Below are 21,494 nucleotides of genomic sequence, written 5' to 3'. Positions count from 1 at the left end.
CCTGTAAAACAATTAACTCTAAGCCCTTGGCCACCCTGTCTGGGATACATGGCATCTGGCAATGAAAAAAATGAAATGAAATGAATTACTGCAACACGAGTGTGTTAGCATAACACGCACAGAGCTCCGAGAAGTGGGCGAAATCCGCAGAGTTCACCTCTTGCACGATCACCCCCGGTCCAACACGGTCATACTAGACATTCCCATGATGATGATAGCCAATGAAAACTTCTGATCAAGTAGCCTTCCCCGCCCGCTATCGTGACGTGATCATGATGCTGCCCAATTAAAAACGCTTCTGCTGTCACATGATGTTTTGTTTAAATTTCTCCTGCCACAGCGCCACTCAGTCGCATAATTCGCATTGGAAGGTGCTTTTTTCTTGCTGCATTTTCTGCCTTTGTTGCTGTATTTTACCCTGCTCACGATGCCTAGGAAGCCTTCTGAGAACCCCAAGAAGCGTTGGCACCTCCCTCAGGCCACCAAGCTAGAAAGCATCGACAGGAAGAAGAAAGGGGAGAGGAAAGTTAACATTGCCAAGTCCTACGACATGAATGAAGCCAACGTGAGGACCATAATAAAAACAAAGACAAGATCCTGGCAGCCGAAGGCTATCACACGGCACTTCATACCAGGTTTGCCGAGGATGCGATGGTAAATCGGAACGGTAACGTGGTAAAATTGCCGACGATACCAAGGGCATTCGGAATTCATCTGGATGGCTTCCTGCCGAGGATACGACGGGCAAAACAGTGTGACCAAAACCCAGGCGACTCGACAGAGAATGTATCGTACTACAGCATTGAACATTTAGCCTGACACTGAATACATATTAATATTTTAGAATAAATATCAATCGTTTTGAAACCCTTCTCATTGGCGTGTGTATCAGTTTATAAACAAAGTTGCTTCTCCTCATTCTCTACTGAGTCAGCGACAGCGATCACTTTCCACAGTCACGAGACGGGGCTCTGGCAACAGTGTGAGAAGCATGCCCTTTGCCGAGGATTACAGAGTGCTAGAACAGGCAGAAGCAGGACCTTCCATGGCTGTGGACGAAGATAGTGATTCTGAGTGTGATTTCGAAGGATTTATGAGGGAGGTTGAGGAGGAGCAACAGCCATTACCCGCTAGTGACGCCAGCAACCATCCTCTGGGGACCCAGTAGGACTACCTACAGCCTTGGATACCACCTTCCATTCCCAGCAAGCCCACCAACACTATCCTAAAAGGTTAGTTATCATTCATAGCACAGTACCATTTATTATAATTACAATAGTACCAATATATGTATAGGTATATGGTAGGTATTTAGGGTGACTTTTCCTAGGGTTGCTGACATAATTCATTTTTCCCCATAAGCTCTATTGTTTGTCCAACACGTTTTTGGTCCAACACGTGACCCATGCATGACAATATTACCGTGTTGGACGCGAGGGTACTGTACATCCATCACCAGCCCACCCATAAACTTTCTAGGCAATCATGAAGACATCACATACCCCTGAGCAGCATGGAGAGCTGCCATCAGGTGATCAGTACCAATGTATGCAAGCATGTTGTGACCTTTACAAATGAATGAAAGAACAACTCCTATTCATTTCAAACCAATCCTCCTCCTTTTCCCTACCATCCAGCATACATGATCAATTATTTTAATAAAAACTCCTCACTACAATTACAGTCTTCCTCCCATCCTGTGCATCTGTAGCTCCTACCACAAAGTTTCTGTCAATGGGTGCATTCACAAACTCAGGAGTTGTCAGTCATCACCGGATAATTTAATTAGGAACTTGGTCAACCATGCCCAGCTCACACAGCCATATATTTTCTAAAAATCCCTTCCATGACATTTAGTGATGAACAGTACATGAATTCTTCAATACTGTTATCCATCCATCATCCATTCCTACATTGCCCCCATGAGGAGAGTAGGAGCCAGGGGCTAGGCAGTTGGTCCCAACATTTAAGATGAGAATGACCTGCCTCACACAGCCCTGAGTGGCATTACATGAGCAATCAACCCCAACCACCCCTTGGATATAAACCTTTACCTGCTCAATCCTACTGGAGCACAGTAATTACCCACTAAACCACCAGGCACCAAAATTTGGTTATATGGCTACTACCCAGCATAGTAAATGGTTTCCTGGTGTACAGGAAACCATTTGGCTTGTCACTCAGTGTAGAGTCACCCACAGGCAGAAGGAAGCAGAAAGAATGAAGAATAGAAAGACAGAAGAGGGAGTGTAAAGTCACCTGTAGGCAGAAGGACAAGGAAAGAAACAGAAGAGGATGGAAGGAAAGAAGGATGGAGAGAGGAAAGGGCAGACACCCGAGAGCAGCACTACATTGAGTGAGTGGATGGTGAGTGCTCAGTTTTCTATATGTGATTTACTAAGTAAAATACTGCAGAACTATTACTAGAATGCATAAAATGACAAGTGGTCCATTAGCATTCGTCTCATGTTTAATTTGAAAAGTTTATCATTAACTTACCACAGAGATTTATGCTGAAGAGAATGTAGCGACTATACATTATAACAAAGGTACAACTTATAAAGCTGAAATCATGCAACGACGAAACTGCTAACTATATCTCAAGTACCGATGTTTTCAGGAAGACAACAATAAAATTTGATGTGGGCATGCACATACAATCTTCATCTGATGCTAGTAAATATTTTGCAGCCAAATGACTTCGTGTTAGTATTATATACAGACTTATACGTCTGAAAGTGTTGTTTGATTAAAACTATAATAAAAGACATGGCTGGGAATGTAAGTAATTGGTTTTAAGCTACGACGAATATCTGTCGCGATGTTTAGACAGTTACTTCTCTTAGTTTAGCAATTCCCTTCAATTTTATCATAATGAAGCTTCTTTTCCTCATTTTTCTGAGAAAAATATGTTAATAAATTTATATTTATATGCTTACGAACGAAGTGATATGGGAAACTCTTACAAAACAGCAGTTTAGTTGACTGCATTTTTATTTTTCAAACTATCAAGTGAAGATTGGCAACTTTTGGGAGTTTGTGAATGCTCCTGTCCTTGTATAAAAACTATTTAGAGAAAAGGAGGGACCTGGATGTAGTTTTTAGAAACCCTGAGAACATATTCCACAGTCAGCCTCACCTTCCCTCTCCTTTCTCAGTTTTCTTATGGTAGGCTTCATTTTGTGTCAGGCTTAAAAAAAAAAAAAATCATAAATGGCTCGACCATGGTTTTCACACCATTATTCTTAGTATAAAAAAACTGGTCCATTAACCCTGTAAGACCATTCATCATCAATCGATGTGTTTAAGACAAGGTACAGTACATTCAGTCCAATCCACACTGATTTAGTACAAGCCACAAAAGACTGGGAACAGGCTGCCACGCTTCTTTGATGACGTAAACGTAAGCTAGCAATAGGAACAATATCTGGTGGTGTCTAGCATGACTGGTCCCCCTAGATGAGGTGGGGGGGCCCTTCCCCCCTTGGCCATCTCTCTACCTCCCTCTGTCCTGCTCGATCCTCCTCTCACTATCTCCTCCCACCCAAATCTCCCCCATACCCCCTCTATACCATTGTGGGGGGGTGTAGCAGGCATATTCCCTCTCTGTTTAGGCCCCTCCACCCCCCTTCACTTCCCAGGGCTCCCTTACACCCACTCCACCTCCCTCCTCCCCATTGGTTCTTCGTCTGACCGTCACCTCCCACCCAAATCACCCTCAGACCCTCACTACTCCATGGTTGGTGTGTGTAGGCAGGCTTTGTTTCTCTACTGATGCCCCCCCACACCCCTTCCTCCTCCCTATCTTCCCTCTCTTCACAATGATGCACCATGGCACTGTGTTACCATGCAAGCCAAACACCACGCCATTGGGTCACTACTTACATGTTATTACCCTCGACCAGTTCTATGCACTGCAATGTGTATTATATCCGTTATCAGATATTTATGTAAGCTTATTAGTGAAAGAATATTAGTAACTTTGTATAATTTACCCATTTTCCATCACTTCTGATGGAAAACTTTTGTGACTTGGTACCTGCAATTTAAGATTTCTCTTTTTTTTTTATTATCTCTGCAGTTCAACCATTTACACACATCAGTACAGGTTTTTCAGCATTCTGTATGACACATGTGTATTTTATTGCACAATTTACATGCAAAACCTAATATTTTTATACAACAAGCCTAGGGTTGGATGTGTGCAATACCCATATTTATTCTGGCATGAGAGATAGTAATAGAATTTTTTTTGTTCAGTTATTTATATCATCATAATGTTTTTTTCTTCATTTATACATCTCAATATATGAATAAACATTTGTTTTATTGAATGATTTACTTAGGCAGTGAACTGATATACCTTTATTTTGCATGCAAAGGTATTTTTTTTCCATTTTTTTATGCACACTCATACAGCTTGTTTCATGCCTGGGCACTTGTATGGTACGTGGCAAAAAATAGGTACAGTATATGCTAAAATTCTCCTACTTTTGTTCAGACGCATTGGGTAACTATTATAATATTCAACGGTCGATTGTGTGATAACCACTTGACCTCTGGGACTCATATTGGCATTTTCAGATGTGTAAATGGAAGCTCTTCAAATCGGTAAGAGAAAATTTTCCCTTGGTGAAAGTTGAAAAACTGATGCCTTTATGCAGCTGAGGTGACAGTCGGGCCTGGAGATTTGCGGGCTTTAGGGGTTAAGAATTTATACTCTTAGCCTAAGCATTCTGGGGGGAAATGTTGCAGCTCCAACTTACGTTTTTTAAACTAGCTTACAACTTTTCTAATCAAATGAATACTAACTGGTATCCCAATTTTGTCACATATAGTGGATGCTGTATTAACACAGTATTTACATGTAAGAAATATTAGTCAACACACCGGCATTATCTTCAGCCTTAATAAAAGCAAATGAATAAACAACAAATTCTGTACAGTGCTAGTAAATCTTTCAACTTGTCCCATAAAGTGATCTACAAATAGTATCCACCACAGGGTACCTAACCTTGTCTTATAGTTAATATCAAAGCTATACACTCAAGAGGGATGCCCTCACATGATGACAATACAATGTACAAACCCTATGTAGGCACTCCTCACCTCTCTCATCTCCCTCGTGAAGAGGTGGTGGCCAAGGTCCATAAAAACGCAATAGCTTTTACAGAATAAATGTCAACTCATATCATTTTCACTCAAATGTGAAACTTAAATATAAATGATAACTCAAAATATCTTAATGCGTTTCCTGAGTTCCTGTTTGTAAAATAAAATTTGGGTAATTACAGCTCATCTATGCCATCATCATCCACATAATCCATATTTCTCATGAATAAAAGTACTGTGCCATACAGCATATTAACATTACATCCATATGAGCTTCATTCATATAAACTCTTAAAATTAGTATACTTTATGGGCAACATATACCCTCTATGAACATACAGTACTACAATACAGATCCTATGATTATCTGACCTCTACGTTGACTGACCCCCCCCCCCAGCCAACCCACATATACTTGGTGTATCAGTTACTGTCAGTTGTTTAACTGCCTGAGCAGTGCATTAAAAGACGATGCAGGGGCTATATGCATATCAATGTACTCCATGCCTCTGCTAAAGACTTGTCCCTGTCGCGTTTTAATTGCTTTTCCTTCTTTTATTGTGGATGTACTAAATTTGTTTTTCTTACATAAAACAGATCAGCAATGTGATCTGAACAAAGAGTTACAGTACTGCATTTTTTCATGTAAGCAGAGTATAAATGTATAACATGTAAATGTTTACTCTCAAAATATGAAGAGATCATCTGATGACTGTAAATTTTGCTCAGGTCCTAAGGCAGAGGTCAGCAACCTGCGGCTGCAGATCCAGGAGCTTTCAGAACAAAGGCATCATAAAACACATGCAAGGCAACATTAGATTTTTAATTCAACTTCAAAAAGATCTATAGGCATCAATCGTTATGATTTCAAGAAATGCAAGCCATTTGACTTTCCTAAGCTGAACTTATGCAGAGAGAGAGAGAGAGAGAGAGAAAATCATCTGATGACTGTAAATTTTGCTTAGGGTTGTCCTATAGCAGAGGTTGGTAACCTGCGGCTCAGGAGCCGCATGTGGCTCTTTTAGGACACTTTTGCAGCTCCAGGAGCTTTCAGAATGAAGGAATCATATAAGGCATGCAAAGCAACATTAGATTTTTAATTCAACTTCAAAAAGATCCATAGGCTTCAATCGTTATGATTTCAAGAAATGCAAACCATATGTCTTCCCTAAGCTGAACTTATGCAGAGAGAGAGAGAGAGAGAGAACAGTCAAGCCCGAGGTTTGACTCGTCCAGTTCCTGTGAGTTCCCCAATTCCCCACTACTGCCAGCATTGTTGCCAATTTACCTACTTTGCCACTAGAATTTTAGAAGCGCTGTAGATTTCGGTTTATGAGACAATTTTTGTATTGCAGCTCTGAGAGTTCAAGATTTTTATGAAACTTTAAAATAAATGGCACTTCTCAAGGGTTGCTGACCTCTGTCCTATAGTAATGTCAGCCTGATCCAAATACTGTAATTTTCTGAACCCATTTAAAATAACTTCTGCCATTCTCCTGCAACAACCAGATCTTCCTATGACCTACTAGGCCTTCCCTAATTGGGAAAACTGTCTGCATGCAATAAATTACCAGATGGATGATCCCAGCGCCAGTGAGCCACACGGCAATGAAGATGGAGCAGAGTTGTGCCAGGCGGATACTAGAGGACGTCTTGAGCACATTGAGGTACTGCAGGATATCTGGTACAGACATCAGCCGCAGCGCTCGAAGGAACCTTAGACCTGCAGGCAGGGGTGATATAAGGATAACTGTTGTTTAAGGTCTGACATAAATAAGAAAATTAAAGATTAAGTATACTGATACCATACAAGGTCTTTCTCCAACCTACATTCTACAGTTTTCCAAATACAGTACACTGCACAAATTACTTATGATTTGGGATTTTATTTCACTTCCTCTAAAAATATTTTTCTTTATAACAAACTTCTGGCTGCCAACCAATGGTTCACTGACTCTGCATTAAAAAAGTAATAATAATAATAATAATAATTAAACAAAACCTAAGATCATCCCATAAAAAAAAAGAAAAAAAAAAAGTGTGGTATATGACAGCAACATTAGGCTACTGCACCAGCTGATCTGGTTGGTACTTCCAAGGAGGATGGAATGGTGGTGATAGAGAGGGCTGGAACTCCTGGTTCCCTAGCCTTCAAATCTATCCTGACCACCCCCCTTTGCTGACCAATTTCCAGGGTGTCACTGACACGGAGAGTAGGCCAGCATACTCTCTTAAACACTTTTCTCTTGCTGTCTCACGCACTATACAGTACTACACACACTTTACGTACCACAAACTGTACTCTACTATATACAGGGGTTGGCTTCAGCAATGGTACATGGCCATAAAATTTAACCCCGCTATCTAGTGGTGGACCTGAGGGGAGGCATGGCCCAGGCTCCATTGGTGCAGTTTTGGGATGGGATCGGACTCAGATCTGTGCCAGAGGGTACAGGTCACTGCAGTTCCCAGATTGCCATTTCTGTTCAGCAAAGGAGGGGGCCCAAACTCGCAGAAGCACCCATGGAAGTTGCCCTATCATGGAGTGCATAATAGTGGGACAGTTACAGTGCCAAGGTGCAATTGGAGGGTGTCCCTGTAGCCATCTTGGCAGGATGCCCCAAAGCCACTGTCAGCCCCCACCTGCCAGGACTTGGGGCTGTGTAGATGAGTGGGGCTTGAGGTACATCTCCATTTCTGCTGACTATGACTAAATCAAAGTCATGCATAAAAAGCAAGCCTGAGGAAACCAAATCACCCAAGGGGTTGAGTGGCATACTGGAATGTTGGGCAGCTTGAAGGGTAGAGGGGTGGAAGTGGAGGAAACCTTAAGTAGAAGGTAGGTAGATGCCTGCTGCTTACCAGAAATTAGGTTCAGAGGGGAATCAACAAGGACGACTGTTGGGAGGGACTGTAGGTATATGCAATTTTGGATAGGAAGTGTGATTATTTATGGTGATGTGAGTGTGCTTCTCAAAGAGAGATGGGTGGAATGTGTTTTGAGTGTACTGACAGTAAATGAAAGGATTATAGTACTGAAACTACAGTCAGGAAAGCTCCTGGTTACAGTTGTTGTTGCTGTTCAACCCCAGTCTGTCTGGTTGACCAGACCCCTCAACTGCATGCAAGCAATGACCCCTTCATGATTGTCCCAAGCAGTCAACTGATATTCCCTTCTGGCTGACAGAGCCTGGCAGCAGCAAGGCGTGGGGAAAAGTGTGGAGGTTTTGTTCCTGGATGGATGCTGCAATTGCATCTCTCCACCCACTGAGCACAGGCACATAGCAGCCTCCACATCACCCTGTTACCTGGTTATATGATTACCACCCAGCATCATAATGACTTCCTGGGTTGCAGGAAATCATCTGGCTTGTCACACATTTTAGAGTCATCTGAAGTGGAAAGAAGAGTAATAAAAAGTGACACAAAGGAAAAGGAGAAGTTGGAAAACAGGAAGGCAGACAAAGAAAAAGAATGATTAAGATGAAGGAAGAAGTAGGCAATGCCACAACAGGTGAGTGGATGATGGTTGCCACTACCTACCATCTCCAGGTTACAGTAATATCAGCATACTGTATGCTTCATAGGATGGCCTGGATGATGATGAAAAGGGTAGATTCTTCGATGATCTGATACATGTGGTTGGTGGTATGGATGATGATGACACTGTAGTTTTGAATGGGGATTTAAATGGTCATGTGAGAGCCTAAGGTGGTAAGTGGGGGCACTCACCATCCACTCACTCGATACAGTACTGCTTTGGGTGTCTGCCCTTTCTTCTCTTCCTTCCTGCCTCTTTTGTCTTTCTTTCCTGCATTCTTTCTCCCTCCTTCTGCCTGCAGGTGACTTAACACTCCTGTCTTTCTCTCTTTCCTTCATTCCTTCCTCTTCCTTCTGCCTATGGGTGACTCTACACAATGTGACAAGTCAAATGGATTCCTGTAAACCAGGAAACCATTTATTATGCTGGGTAGTAACCATATAACCAAATTATGGCACCTGGTAGTTTAGTGGCGAATTATGGCACTCCAATCGGATTGAGCCTGTGTAGGTTTATGTCCAAGGAGTGGTTGAGGTTTATTGCTCACATAATGCCACTCAGGGATGAATGAGGCTGGCCACTCTCATCTTAAGTGTCAGGACCAACTTGCCTAGCCCCAGACTCCTATGCTCCTTATGAGGCAACACAGGACTGGATGATGGTTGGATGGATGGAAAGCCTTTAGCTCAAGGATGTGAACAGGTGCCCGGGGAATCTGCATATGGTATAATGAATGCAGAGGGGGAAAGGACACTAGAGTTTGGGGAGGCAATGAACATAATTGTGTGCAAAATATTTTTGAGAAAAAGAGAGAGAAGGATGATTACATATGAGTCTAGGAGCAACAGTAGCTAGTTTGACTATTTCCTGGTCAGAAGGGCTGACAGGAGGTTAGTAAAGGATGTTAAAGTTGTTGGGAGTGAAAATCGTGTGCAGCAACACAAACTGCTGATATGTGACATGGTACCGAAGAGCAGGTAGTGAAGAAATGGACCTGTGTACAGTACATACAGTGGTATCTCCTAAATCCTGCGATCCTAAATAGCAGATTCATAATACGCAACAAAATCATGCAACAGTTTGCAGTATCAATAACTCACAGAATCACAAGAAATTTGCGAATGCAGGCTCAAAAGTGACACTTTTCCGATGCCTCGTGTAATACGTGCCACCATTACCTCAAGACCGCATGTCTAGCTGGGCATAAACCAATCATAGTCAAGCATGGCAATTACTAAACCAATCATATTCAATCATAGCACTTACTATGAGCCAATCACAGCGCTTCCCTCCCACACCAAGCATGAAAGACACAAACGCTTGATGTCACTGTATGTATATCTATGCATATGTAGTACAGTATACTGTTCAATTGAACGAACTAATTCAGCCAACCCCTATTCCATTTTCTTGAATTTTCTGCAAAACCAAGTTCCATGACCAAGGCTCCATATAAAGCAAATTTTTCCTGTATTTTGAGAAACTTTTCACCCAATCCCTGACGCAAACGGTCAGGCCAAGTTCCTAACAATGCGCACCCAAACCTAGTGAACTATGCTAACTCTCAAAGTTACACACAGCAGTCTGAACCCACAATTAATACCCACACTTAAATGAATTATTGTGTACAGTACATGTTATCAGTGATACATACAGTAATGACTTCGCAATTAAATATGCATAAATACATTACAGTACTGTTGTACACTAAATGGGGAGAGTAAAATACAGTAAGGCTTACCTCCAAATATAGGGGCTCTGCACTACTGTTGCAGAAATATGCCTGACACAGGTAGCCATACTGGCCCCCCCAAACCTGTGTCAGGCCTGGGGTGGTTTAGTCCTTGTCAGGGTCACCCTCCATCAGCACTAGAGGTGGTACTGGGGTGATGGAGGGGCCAGGAAGCATGAGGGATGGTGCTGGTGATGGTGTAGGTGCCCCTTAGGCAGAGGTTGAGGGCAGAGAGACATCAGATTCAGATAAGGGGAAACTACAGGTGGATGGCAAGGAAGTGTTTGATGTACAACAGTCCTTCCTTTCCTAAGATTTATGTGGTAGTGATGGCTTGAAGAAGTCGTCGATCTCGGTCTGCTTTGGGCCATACATCTCCCTCTGGACATTCCTAATTCTAGTCCTCATTTCCCTCTGGTGAGGGTAAAACACTTGGAGATCCTCATGATTGCTGTCAATGAGGAAATCCAGAAGTGTGTCAACACTATCGCTACCTTGGGATAGTCTGACCTTGCCAGTAGACTCCTGCACTTCCTCCTCAGCTGGTGCCTCCTCTGCAGTCACTTCCACCACAATTTCCTCTTCAGACTGGATGTGGTAGCCAGGTCACCAGCATCCACATCCATCCATTCATGGATGTCCTCCATGCCCACTTCAGCCTACCCTGCTTGGTGAAAGTACTCTTTGCATTCCTCTGCAGTGAAGCCCTCATAATCTGCTGCCTCCTCCTGTTGCTGCTGCATGCGCCCCCTCTGATCGAATATCGCATTCCACCCATGAACAAGTGTCCTGGTGGCCACAAGGTCCCATGCCTTCCTGATGTTCAGCACAATGTCATGCATGCATGTTATATTTCTTCCATGTCTCAACACTGCACTGCCTTCTGGTGTCCTCTCATTCCTCTGGCTCCATCTCTACCACCAGAATGTCGTTCAGCATCAGCATCCTGTAATGTCGTTTGAAGGTGCTGATGATTCCCTGGTCCATGGGCTTCATGATGGAACTGTGTTGGCAGAGAGGAACATGGCTTTGATTTTCCCATCATGGGTGGTCAGCACTTCCTCAGAGAGATGGGTTGGGGCCTGGTCCACCAGCAACAGAGCCCTAACCTCATCTGGCTGCAAACTGTGCTCCCTCATTTGGTACCCCTTAACTGAGGGCACAAAGCAGTAAAATAACCAAGACTTGGTTATCCTGCCTGCGAACCAAGCCTTGGTATTGCTATCATAGTCCACAGGCAAACTATTCATGATGGGCCTCACTGCCTGTGGTTGCTTCGCACTGTCCACCATCACTGGCTTCAGTCAGTGTGAGCATTGGTATTTGTGCATAACAGCACAGACACCCATGGTTTGCTCTGCTTGTGGCCTGGCACACTGAACTGGCTTTTCTTGGCATGTGTGGTGTTAGGCAGAGCTTTTCAATAAAGACGTTTCATCAGCATTATATATTTGCAAGTCCTGAAGGCCTGTCTCCCTTTTAATCTTCTTTAGTTCCTCAACAAATGGCTGAGCACTTTCAAAATCGGCACTGCACTTCTCACCCACAATTTTTCTGTGTGTACCGTAACATCATGTCGCCTACAAAACTGTGTTATCCACTCATCACTAGCCACAAAGTCCTCGATTCCAAGTTTCTCAGCAAACCCCAGTGCAGCACTCCATATCTCAGGCCCATGCACAGGCAGGCCCTGAGCTCGTTCCTGCTTATACTAGCTGTATACCACTTCCTCTAATTTTTCAAACTTTGTTTTTTTTCAGAGGCTGCCTTTCCAACATTTTAGATTTTTCACTAACACTAGCACCGACCTCTGGTAGGGATTTCGTTTTCTTGATTTTGTCCTTGGGTCTGTGCAGGTCATACACCTGGGTTTTCTTTACCCCATACTACTTCATCACCGCCCCTGGGCTTACTCTGTGCTCCATCTTCTCAATTACTGTATTTCCAATTTCTGGGCAAGAGAAAGCCTCCCCCTCCCCTTCTTTTCCTGAACCATAGGCATGGTTAATAAAAGCTTTGGTTCACTGAAGAAAAAAAAAACACAAATAAGGCTGCAATATGAAGGCAAAGCCACACACATGCGGAATTATAGCTTACAGTAGGGTGATCATGAGAAGACTGTATGGGCCACGCGGCATCACCCACTTCCTGCCGTTGCCACTACCCAGGCGGGTTGGCGGGGACGTGTGGCAACACCACACCACCAGCCAGAGGAACAGTCCACTATGGGCTTGATGATGCACTCAATTTACGGAACTTTTTCCAGCTTTTCGAAGGTTTTTGAAACAGAATTTCCTTTATGGACTTATTCTAAATTTTATGGAAATTTTCCTTTAAATCGGGTGAAGGGGGGAATCTGCTTTCCCGAGCTTCCGCTATACTGGGGTTTGCTAAATCAAGCATCTAATATATATACATATATATATATATCCATCCATCCATCCATCATCCAATCCTACATTGCCCCATGAGAAGCGTTGGAGCCTGGGGCTAGGCAAGTTGGTCCTGCCATTTAAGATGACAGTGACCAGCCTCACTCATCCCTGAGTGGCATTACATGAGCAATAAGCCCCAACCATCCCTTGGATATAAACCTTCACCAGCTCAATCCGATTGGAGCACTGTAATTACCAACTAAACCATCAGGTGCCAAAATCTGGTTATATGGTTACCATCCAGCATAGTAAATGGCTTCCTGGTGTACAGGACATTTGGCTTGTCATTCAGTGTAGGGTCACCCACAGGCAGAAGGAAGAGGAAAGAATGAAGGAAAAAAAGACAGAAGAGAGAGTGTAAAGTCACCTGTAGGCAGAAGGATGCGGAAAGAATGAAGTAAAGAAAGACAGAAGAGGATGGAAGGAAAGAAGGATGCAGGAGAGGAAAGAGCAGACACCCGAGAGCAGCACTACATCGAGTGAGTGGATGGTGAGCGCCCCCATCTACCACAATATATATATATATATATATATATATATATATATATATATATATATATATACACAGGTATATATACACAGTCATCTCGCATAAAGTGCGTGAATGTGGACGACACAGTCCGTCACACTTTATAAATTCACACTTTGCGAAGCACAGAATCCCATGTTGAAATGGCTTTATGGGTGACACATCCTGAATTTTTGTATACTGATTCACCAATACCTATCTTAAAAAAAGGCAAAAGGAAAACTTACAATAGAAACATGCAATAGTAATACTGTATATTTATTATGAAAATTCAAGACCTAACCAACATTGTACAGAGAGTAGATAATGCAAGCTGTTGTTGTGGTACCCAAGGCAGTACCACAGAAGCTGAATCAAAACACTCACAGCTGTTCTGCACGGACCTCATCCCGCGCCTCACTATCACTCGCATCACTACTGGAGGGGTTTTTGGCTCTGTTTTGTATTTTTTTCTTCTTCTTGAAAGGAATGGTCTGTGGGCTCTTAGCCTTTGGTTCCTTCTTTTTTGCATTAAAAGAAAGAAAGAAAGAAAAAAAAAGATAATCCACCATCTCCATCCTCGGTACACTCATCTATGTGAAAAATCCTTTTGGTAATGAATTGTTCTGAATCATTACCAATCAGATTTTTCATTACCAAATTGCCCCACATTTGGTAATGAAAAATATCAAATGGCAACCCTGGTGACACCTGCGCCAGTGATTAACGAATGCTCTTAAAGCACAATATTGTGTGGCCAGTTTTATGGAATGCACATCTTAGTTTGCACTAGGTTAGGTGCTGCCTGTTGCTGCTCCAGGAAACCCTCAAAATCCAGGTCAGACACTACAGACATTATGTCATCATCCTGCTGCTGTGGCCACCACTCACACACCAGACGCACTCCACCACATATACTCACCAGCCCCATCTATACCCATCACGCACTACAAATTATGTTCGTGAGTTGCAAGAGAATACTGCATTTGCCTCAATTTTTCATGCCCATCACACACTGTAAGTAGCAAATGCACTTTCTAAATAATTAATGTCAGACCACCGTTCGCACATTATGCGAGACGCACTTTGCAAAGGTGCACTTTAGGCGAATTGACTGAGGGTGAGAGACTGACGAGGAGAGTGTATGTGAGTGAGGTGGAAGGGGGGAGAGGGGGAGAGGGAGAGGGAGGATGAGATGGAGGGGTGGAGTGGGGAAGTATATGAGAGAGGGGGGTGTGAGTTGGGAGCAGGGCAGTGAAATAGCAGGGGCAGGGCACAGTGGAGGCGATTTGTTTGTGGCCATCCCGTACAGGATTAAGGGGTCTGGTAATAGATAGATAGACAGACTGTATATACATACACATAAATATATATGTGTATACAGTGGGCTCGCACAGTGCGTGAGAGATTAGGCGATCCTAGTCCTCGTGCACTGTGAAATCGCGCAATGAGAATACAGAATCTTATGGCAAAAATAACATATGGGCAGTACCCCCTCATACCTGGACATTTTTGGCCCCTAGAGACATAATAAAGGTCAAATTTTTCAGACATTGTACTACAGATACAGCTACAGTAACAAAAATATGGGCAGTCACCTTAACAACAGTAGACAACAGGCCTGATGGACTTAATAACAGGGGTTCCGAGGCGCAGCAACACATTTAGAGTGCCCCCACCATCACCCCGGCCACACCTTGCTTGTTTAACAGTTGCCAGTGTTGTATTATTCCAGACTTTGACAAAGAAATTTATGTTGCAATTCTTCCAGAATGCAGCTACAGTCATTATGGTGGGGGTTGCAGGTATGCCAGGTGAAGCAGATGAGTCAGGTGGGGCTGTGGAGGTGGAGGGGGAGGCGGCTGGTGAGTCAAGTGGGGCAGCGGAGGAGGAGGGGACGGCAGCACGCGAGTCAGGGGAGGTGGTGAGGGGAGGATCCTCCCTCTCCTCCTTGCTACTGCTCACATTTTCGGCAATTTTCTTCATTTCTTTTTGCTTGTTTGTTTCATTCGTCATCTTGTTATGGACGTATTGGCAATATAACAGCTTGGTATTAGCAAAATAATCATCATTATTATAGAAACTGGGTATCTATTCCAACTTACTGTTACTGCCGAAAATGTTATTGTTGAAGTTGTTATTGGCGAGATTGTATGGTAGACTCCTCTTGAGCACCTTCCCCACCAGCCTCTAGGTCACTATTGGCGTGTTGTGTGTGTGAGGGGGGTCGCGTACTAATAGAATATGGTGTTTCTGAGCCACTCCTTGCCTCTACCTCGCGTTCTGTGAGGTAAACTCACGCATTCAAGGTTTTTGGTTATGATTTTTGGTCACTTGCGCACAATGCAATTCGCGCACTCTGAGCTTGCGCAGTAGGGGAGCCCACTGTATATATATATATATATATATATATATATATATATATATATATGGAGCCTCTGTGGTACAGTGGTAGAGTGTGCGTTTCGCACATTGGTGGAAGAGGGTTTGCCTCCCGCCAAAGTTGTAAAAGCTTTGGGAATCATTCACTGAGCCACTTGCTACTTTGGCGGACATAAGGGGTGCTGTGGTTGAACCAGTGTCGCATACTAGTATGCTTGCACCCAGTCGGCTTAAGGCGGGCCAATTACATTTGGTTCACAGACTACACACACATCCAAAGCCACTACAACACTACAATTACACTTACAAGCACTTCTCACCCTACATACAGTCTCTACCAGACAGCCTAAGCCACTGGGTAGAGATACATTGGCTGTATCGTCCCTGCTTCGGTAGGGATAGGCCGGTCCTGCAGTGGACCTCAACGGCTGATGATGATGATATATATATATATATATATATATATATATATATATATATATATATATATATATATAATATATAGTAATCCTTTGATTATTCGACGAACAAGAGCCAAAGGCACGTCTGGATAGTGGACTCATTTGGAAAATGGACTTCTCCCCTGGCCACCCTTTGTACACCCACGAACCAAAGTTCCGACACCCCCGTGGTTGGTAGGAAGTCAAAGCCAAGGCTAATGGTAGGCTCAACGACTGAACACACTAGCTTAGCAGACTGATGGCACGACTCAGAGGGTGTGTTTCACACTTCACAGCAGGAACTCTCGAAGAAAATAATACAAACAGAGCAGGGAAGGTTTACTGTGACTGTCTATGTAATGTGCATTTGGATATAACTTGTTATTCATCCATGTGATTAGTGGAGCATATTAAAACTGGCATGGTGTGACGGACGAGTGAAAATCCTTTAGAAGGGCTGAACTGTAGCTTCGAATATCCATCACATTTGACAGGTTTTTTAATGTTATAGAAGAAGCTAGTTTGTGGTAGGTGGTGGTGACCATCATCCACTCACTTGATGTAGTGCTGCCTACTTCATTTACTGTGCCTGCCCTCCTCTTGTCCCATTTCTCCCATCTTTCCTGTCACTTCTTATTGCTTTTCTTTCCTTTACATGTGGCTTTACATTGAGTGACAGGCCAAATTGTTTCGTGTAAGCCAAGAAACCATTTACAACGCCGCGTGGTAGCAGTACTGTATAACCAAACCATACGTGCTCCCTACGTGTCAACAAGTGGGTTGGTGGAGGGTTAGTGCCCCTCTCCGTAAAACAAATAACTCAAAGTCAAATGGCCACCTCTTACGGGATTATGGCGTCTGGCAATAGATAGATATATAGATAGATAGAAGAAGCTAGTAAGGAAACAATCAGTAAATATATGTGCAGTATGATAGCTATAACAATAAAGTAGATGTGCTGTTTGGCCTGGTATTAAAACAGCATACCCAACACTAGAGATATTCCTTGTAATGGAACTTTACCTAGTATTCCTCACAAAATATGGTGGAATAGCAGAATACTAAAGTCGCGGCGCACAACTCTGAGGTTGTCATTATGGTACCTTGGCAACCTACCAATCAAGAGTGCATCCAATTTCGTATATTATACACAAATCATATTATTATGCACGAATATATTATACATGAATATTATTGTACACGAACATACTATACACGAATCACATGCGTCTCATATTATACACAAAATCAGACACACTTTTGAATGGTAGGTTGCCAGGGTATGATAATGATAACCTCAGAGTCGCGTGCCGCAACTATAGTAAAACCAAATAAGAACTTTAGATTAATATTCAGGGGGTTCTAAATTCCCAGCTGGGAGGCTACCTTTGTAGTTGGAAAATCTGTATATACCCTCTCCATGTCATGCAGAATTATCATATCAGTTTTGATTAAATGCAAATAAGAACTTTAACAGGTCGAAAATGAGGAGGATCCTATGTTCCCAGCTGAGGGGGTGGAGGCCCGGGAAAAAAAAAAATCCTTTTTAGACTGACATTCGTATAGGCGAATGGAACGTGCCTGGAAATTTTCGTGAAAATCCATCAAATGGTCTAGGAGTTGTTTGGGGGATGGACAGACGACAGACAGACAGCCAAGCCACCCACTATACAGTCAGTACCCGTTTCTGGGATACCACCCTACTCCCTTCGTTCGCAGGGTTGATTACAGTATGATAATATTTTAAGATATGCTACTTTACTTTCTGTAAAAATATCGTACTGCTATAAGTATTGCTGCACCAGTGCATTTACATGACAAACATTACATTTCTTTCTGATGAGTGTTATGCTTTATTTATAAACTGGCAGTATTTTCGAGTGATTATTTCTAGCGCTACCGACCCAATACGTCGATCCTAACATGTAATATATCCATACTTGTGTTGAATCCTAACCATGCTTCTCAAATATTTTGGTAATGTGTTATCCTAATTGCATATATGACTTTATTATCCAGATACATAGTGAGTTGAAGCCCTGAAACACATATTCCCTGCAGTACTTGTCTTCTTTGCTTACGGGGCTTATACCTGTAGTGTGAGATGTACACTCATTACCAATTTCTTACGCCAGTCTGTCCGATTGTTCAGTTTTTCATCAGCCTTGGCTTCAACTCCCTACCAGCTAGGGAGGTGTTGGAACTTTGGTTCGTGGGTGTACATACCCTAACTTTGAGGGCTATTGTAAAAGACCGCTACAGTTCATCGTACAACACTTATTCCTGGTGTTTTACACAACTCTAGCTGGTCAAGCAGACGTATAAACCATAGCCAAGCAATTACCATGGTAAAGCAAACACATCAACCATAGATAAGCAACTGCCACTGCAGGGCCACACCCTGCAATGACATGAAAAAACCAGCCCGGCCAAGAGAAAATGTTTGCTTGGCCATAATTTCCACCCAGACGCAAGCATTTTGTCTGGATAAAACACAAAAATGTATGAATAATGGTTTTGAACAGCCAGATCACAGTGTCTGGATAATGAATTATTCAGATAATGGAATTCTGGATAATCATGGGATTACTTATATATATATATATATACACATATATACAGTGCTCGTCAGAAGTATGGAGCGCCCTGCGTCCCTCCTGAGAAACAAACCTTTCAACATTGAAAAAACATATAAATAATGCATTTTATTTACCTTTAGTGCTTCGTAGGGTAGCCTTTACGTTTCTTCACGGACCTGAGACGTCTTGGAAGAGAAAGGGCGAGGCTCCTGAGGTGCTGGAGGGGTATTTTGTCCCAGGAGTCATGAATGGCGGCTTCCAGCTTAGGCAGAGAGCTCACGTCCTTTCCTTGGAGACTCTTCTTTACGAGGTACCAGAGGTTTTCAATCGGGTTGAGGTCTGGGCTATTTCCTGGCTAGTCTGTCATGAATGATACCTCGCAGTCACGAAGCCAATTGGTGACCGATTTGGCCTTGTGAGCAGGTGCACCGTCCTGCTGAAACACTCATGCACCTGTTAGCTCGAAGGAGTCTGGTAAATGATCACACAGAAGCTCCAGGTAAACATCCTGATTCACTCTGAGGTTCTTGGGAAGTACAACAAGCTTCCCCAAACCCTTCCCCAAGAAACAACCCCATACCATGAGTGAATCAGGATGTTTAACTGTGCTTTCTACATACCGTAGGTCAAGTGGGTCACTACCTTTGCGGGCTCCTCTGTTACAGGTAACATTAAACGTTGCCTCATCAGACCACAACACTGACAACCATTGCTCCTCACCCCAGTTTAGATATTTATTAGCAAAGGCAAGCCTACGAATTCTCTGGCTGCTAGAGAGAAGAGGCTTTTTCACAGGCCTGTGACTTGTGTAACCAAGCTCATGCACCCTACGAGACACTGTTCTCACTGACACCTCACCAAACACTTCTGGGTTGCTCTCCTTAATTTTCCTTGCACTCACACGAGGATTAAACTCCACTGCACGTTTTAAAACATTAACAGACCTTGGGGAAGTTTTCCTAGGCCTACCAGACCTCGGTTTCTTTGTGGGAACTTCACCACTGTTTTCCTCCCGAAACCACGCACACCAACGACGCACTGTCGATCGTGCCACACCAACCAATTCACTAATTTCCTTTGTCTGGTGGCCTGCCTCCTTTAGAGCAATGATCTGGGATATGATTTCACTCGATAGTTCACGAGTAGGTGCCATAACAAAGTTTTAAAGGCCAAAACACTGCGGGACACTCGGTAAAAAATGGCGCAATTTGAGAGGGACACTCGGCGGAGTTCCTCTCTCTCAGGCAGCCCGTGGGCGACTGAGGCGGGAACCAACCAGCGTGTCGGAAGGCCTCAGGCTACCGTGACGTCATGCTCGGAGCTCAAACTTGTGGCTCAATTCTTACCCCCAAAAATGGGTGATTCTTTTTGGGCCATAAGTATTGCGCGCCCAGCGGACAACGCTGAATACTTCTGACGAGTACTGTATATATACAAATATATATATATATATATATTATATACATATATATATATATATATATATATATATATATATATATATGTGTGTAAAGTATATATATGTATACAGTATATATATGTATACAGTATATATATGTATACAGTATATATATGTGTACAGTCTATATATATGTATAATATATGTATACAATACCCCCGCGTCCAGTATTCATTGGTCCAGTACTATTCCCGTCCAATATAGTCGGCAAAAAAATTATATAATTTACTACTGCAGTACGGATTTGTTGGGCAAGTACAGATCGGCCACGCAAACTGGGCCAAATATGAGTTCTTCTCTAGCACTGACGTGCTGCATCCAGCACTACTACCCGCTTACGTGTGGGAAGATGGCCAACACCAAGGAACATTTCCCTAGTACTGCTGCGCCACTCCAGTATACCTTCCTCGTGACTCATGACGTGTGTCAGTCAAGTTGCAGTATTGCACTTCCCCCTTATGACGAAGACGACGATGTGTCAGTGTGCAACTATGAGGGATTTATGAGGGAGGTTGAGGCAGAGAGGCCTCTTCAGGATCCTGAAGGTCCTCCTCCAGGGGGTCAGTAGGACTTCCTACAGCCTCAGAAACCCCTCCCCATTTCCCCCCCAAGCCCATAACCACTCACCTTAAAAGTTGGTAAAATCTTATTTGTGTCAAAATGTAGTTAAGTTGAATTTTGGGGGAACTTATTCAGGACTTTCTGACATTAGTCATTTTTCCCATAAGGTCTGTTGTTTGTCCAGTATGGATTTAGTCCAGTACAGTACAGAAGAACTGTCTGACAAAAATACTGTACTGGACGTGAGGGTACTGTGTGTATCTATCTATCTTATATATATATATACAGTATATATATATATATATATATAAACACGTTTCGTTTTTAACGGCTCCAACATGCTTGCATGCGTCGGCCTTGGTCACCTAATGGCGGCTCTCCATGCTGTACGATCTCCTGCAACCTCCCTGCACAGTCCCTTAACCCTGATGTCACACTTAATGACCTAGTCCCATGTCTTTCTCAGTCTACCCCTCATAACCCCACCCTCAATATTAACAATTCCCACCTTCCCCATCCAATTATCATCCCTCATCTTCTCCACATGCCCAAACCATCTCAATCTACCTCTCCTCATCACAACTCCAATACACTCCAGTCCCATTCTACCTCTCAGCTCTTCCATCGTAAACCCAGTCCCCCCAAACCTTGGAAGCAGCGACACACTACACATCCACCTAATCATTGTAATTTCTGTATGTCTGAGCCTGTGAAAATCCTCCTCCTTTACTGACCCGGTTTCACT

General features: G+C 43.1%; 1 protein-coding gene across 11 annotated transcripts in view; it reads right to left on the bottom strand.

Annotated features, from left to right (window-relative positions):
• Nucleotides 1-21,494, bottom strand: part of slo (calcium-activated potassium channel slo) — a 743,408-nt gene that overhangs the window by 422,424 nt on the left and 299,490 nt on the right. For all 11 annotated transcript variants that reach the window (XM_080286162.1, XM_080286163.1, XM_080286164.1 and 8 more), the window contains exon 5: nucleotides 6,684-6,835. In XM_080286162.1, coding sequence (XP_080142288.1) covers nucleotides 6,684-6,835 — 152 coding nt within the window. The remainder of the gene's footprint in view (nucleotides 1-6,683; nucleotides 6,836-21,494) is intronic.

Source organism: Coenobita brevimanus, chromosome 110 (assembly GCF_032717465.1).
Source record: "Coenobita brevimanus isolate Jiangsu-jjx chromosome 110, ASM3271746v2, whole genome shotgun sequence".
Taxonomy (NCBI): Eukaryota; Metazoa; Arthropoda; class Malacostraca; order Decapoda; family Coenobitidae; genus Coenobita; species Coenobita brevimanus.
This window is presented reverse-complemented; position numbering and strand designations above follow the sequence as displayed.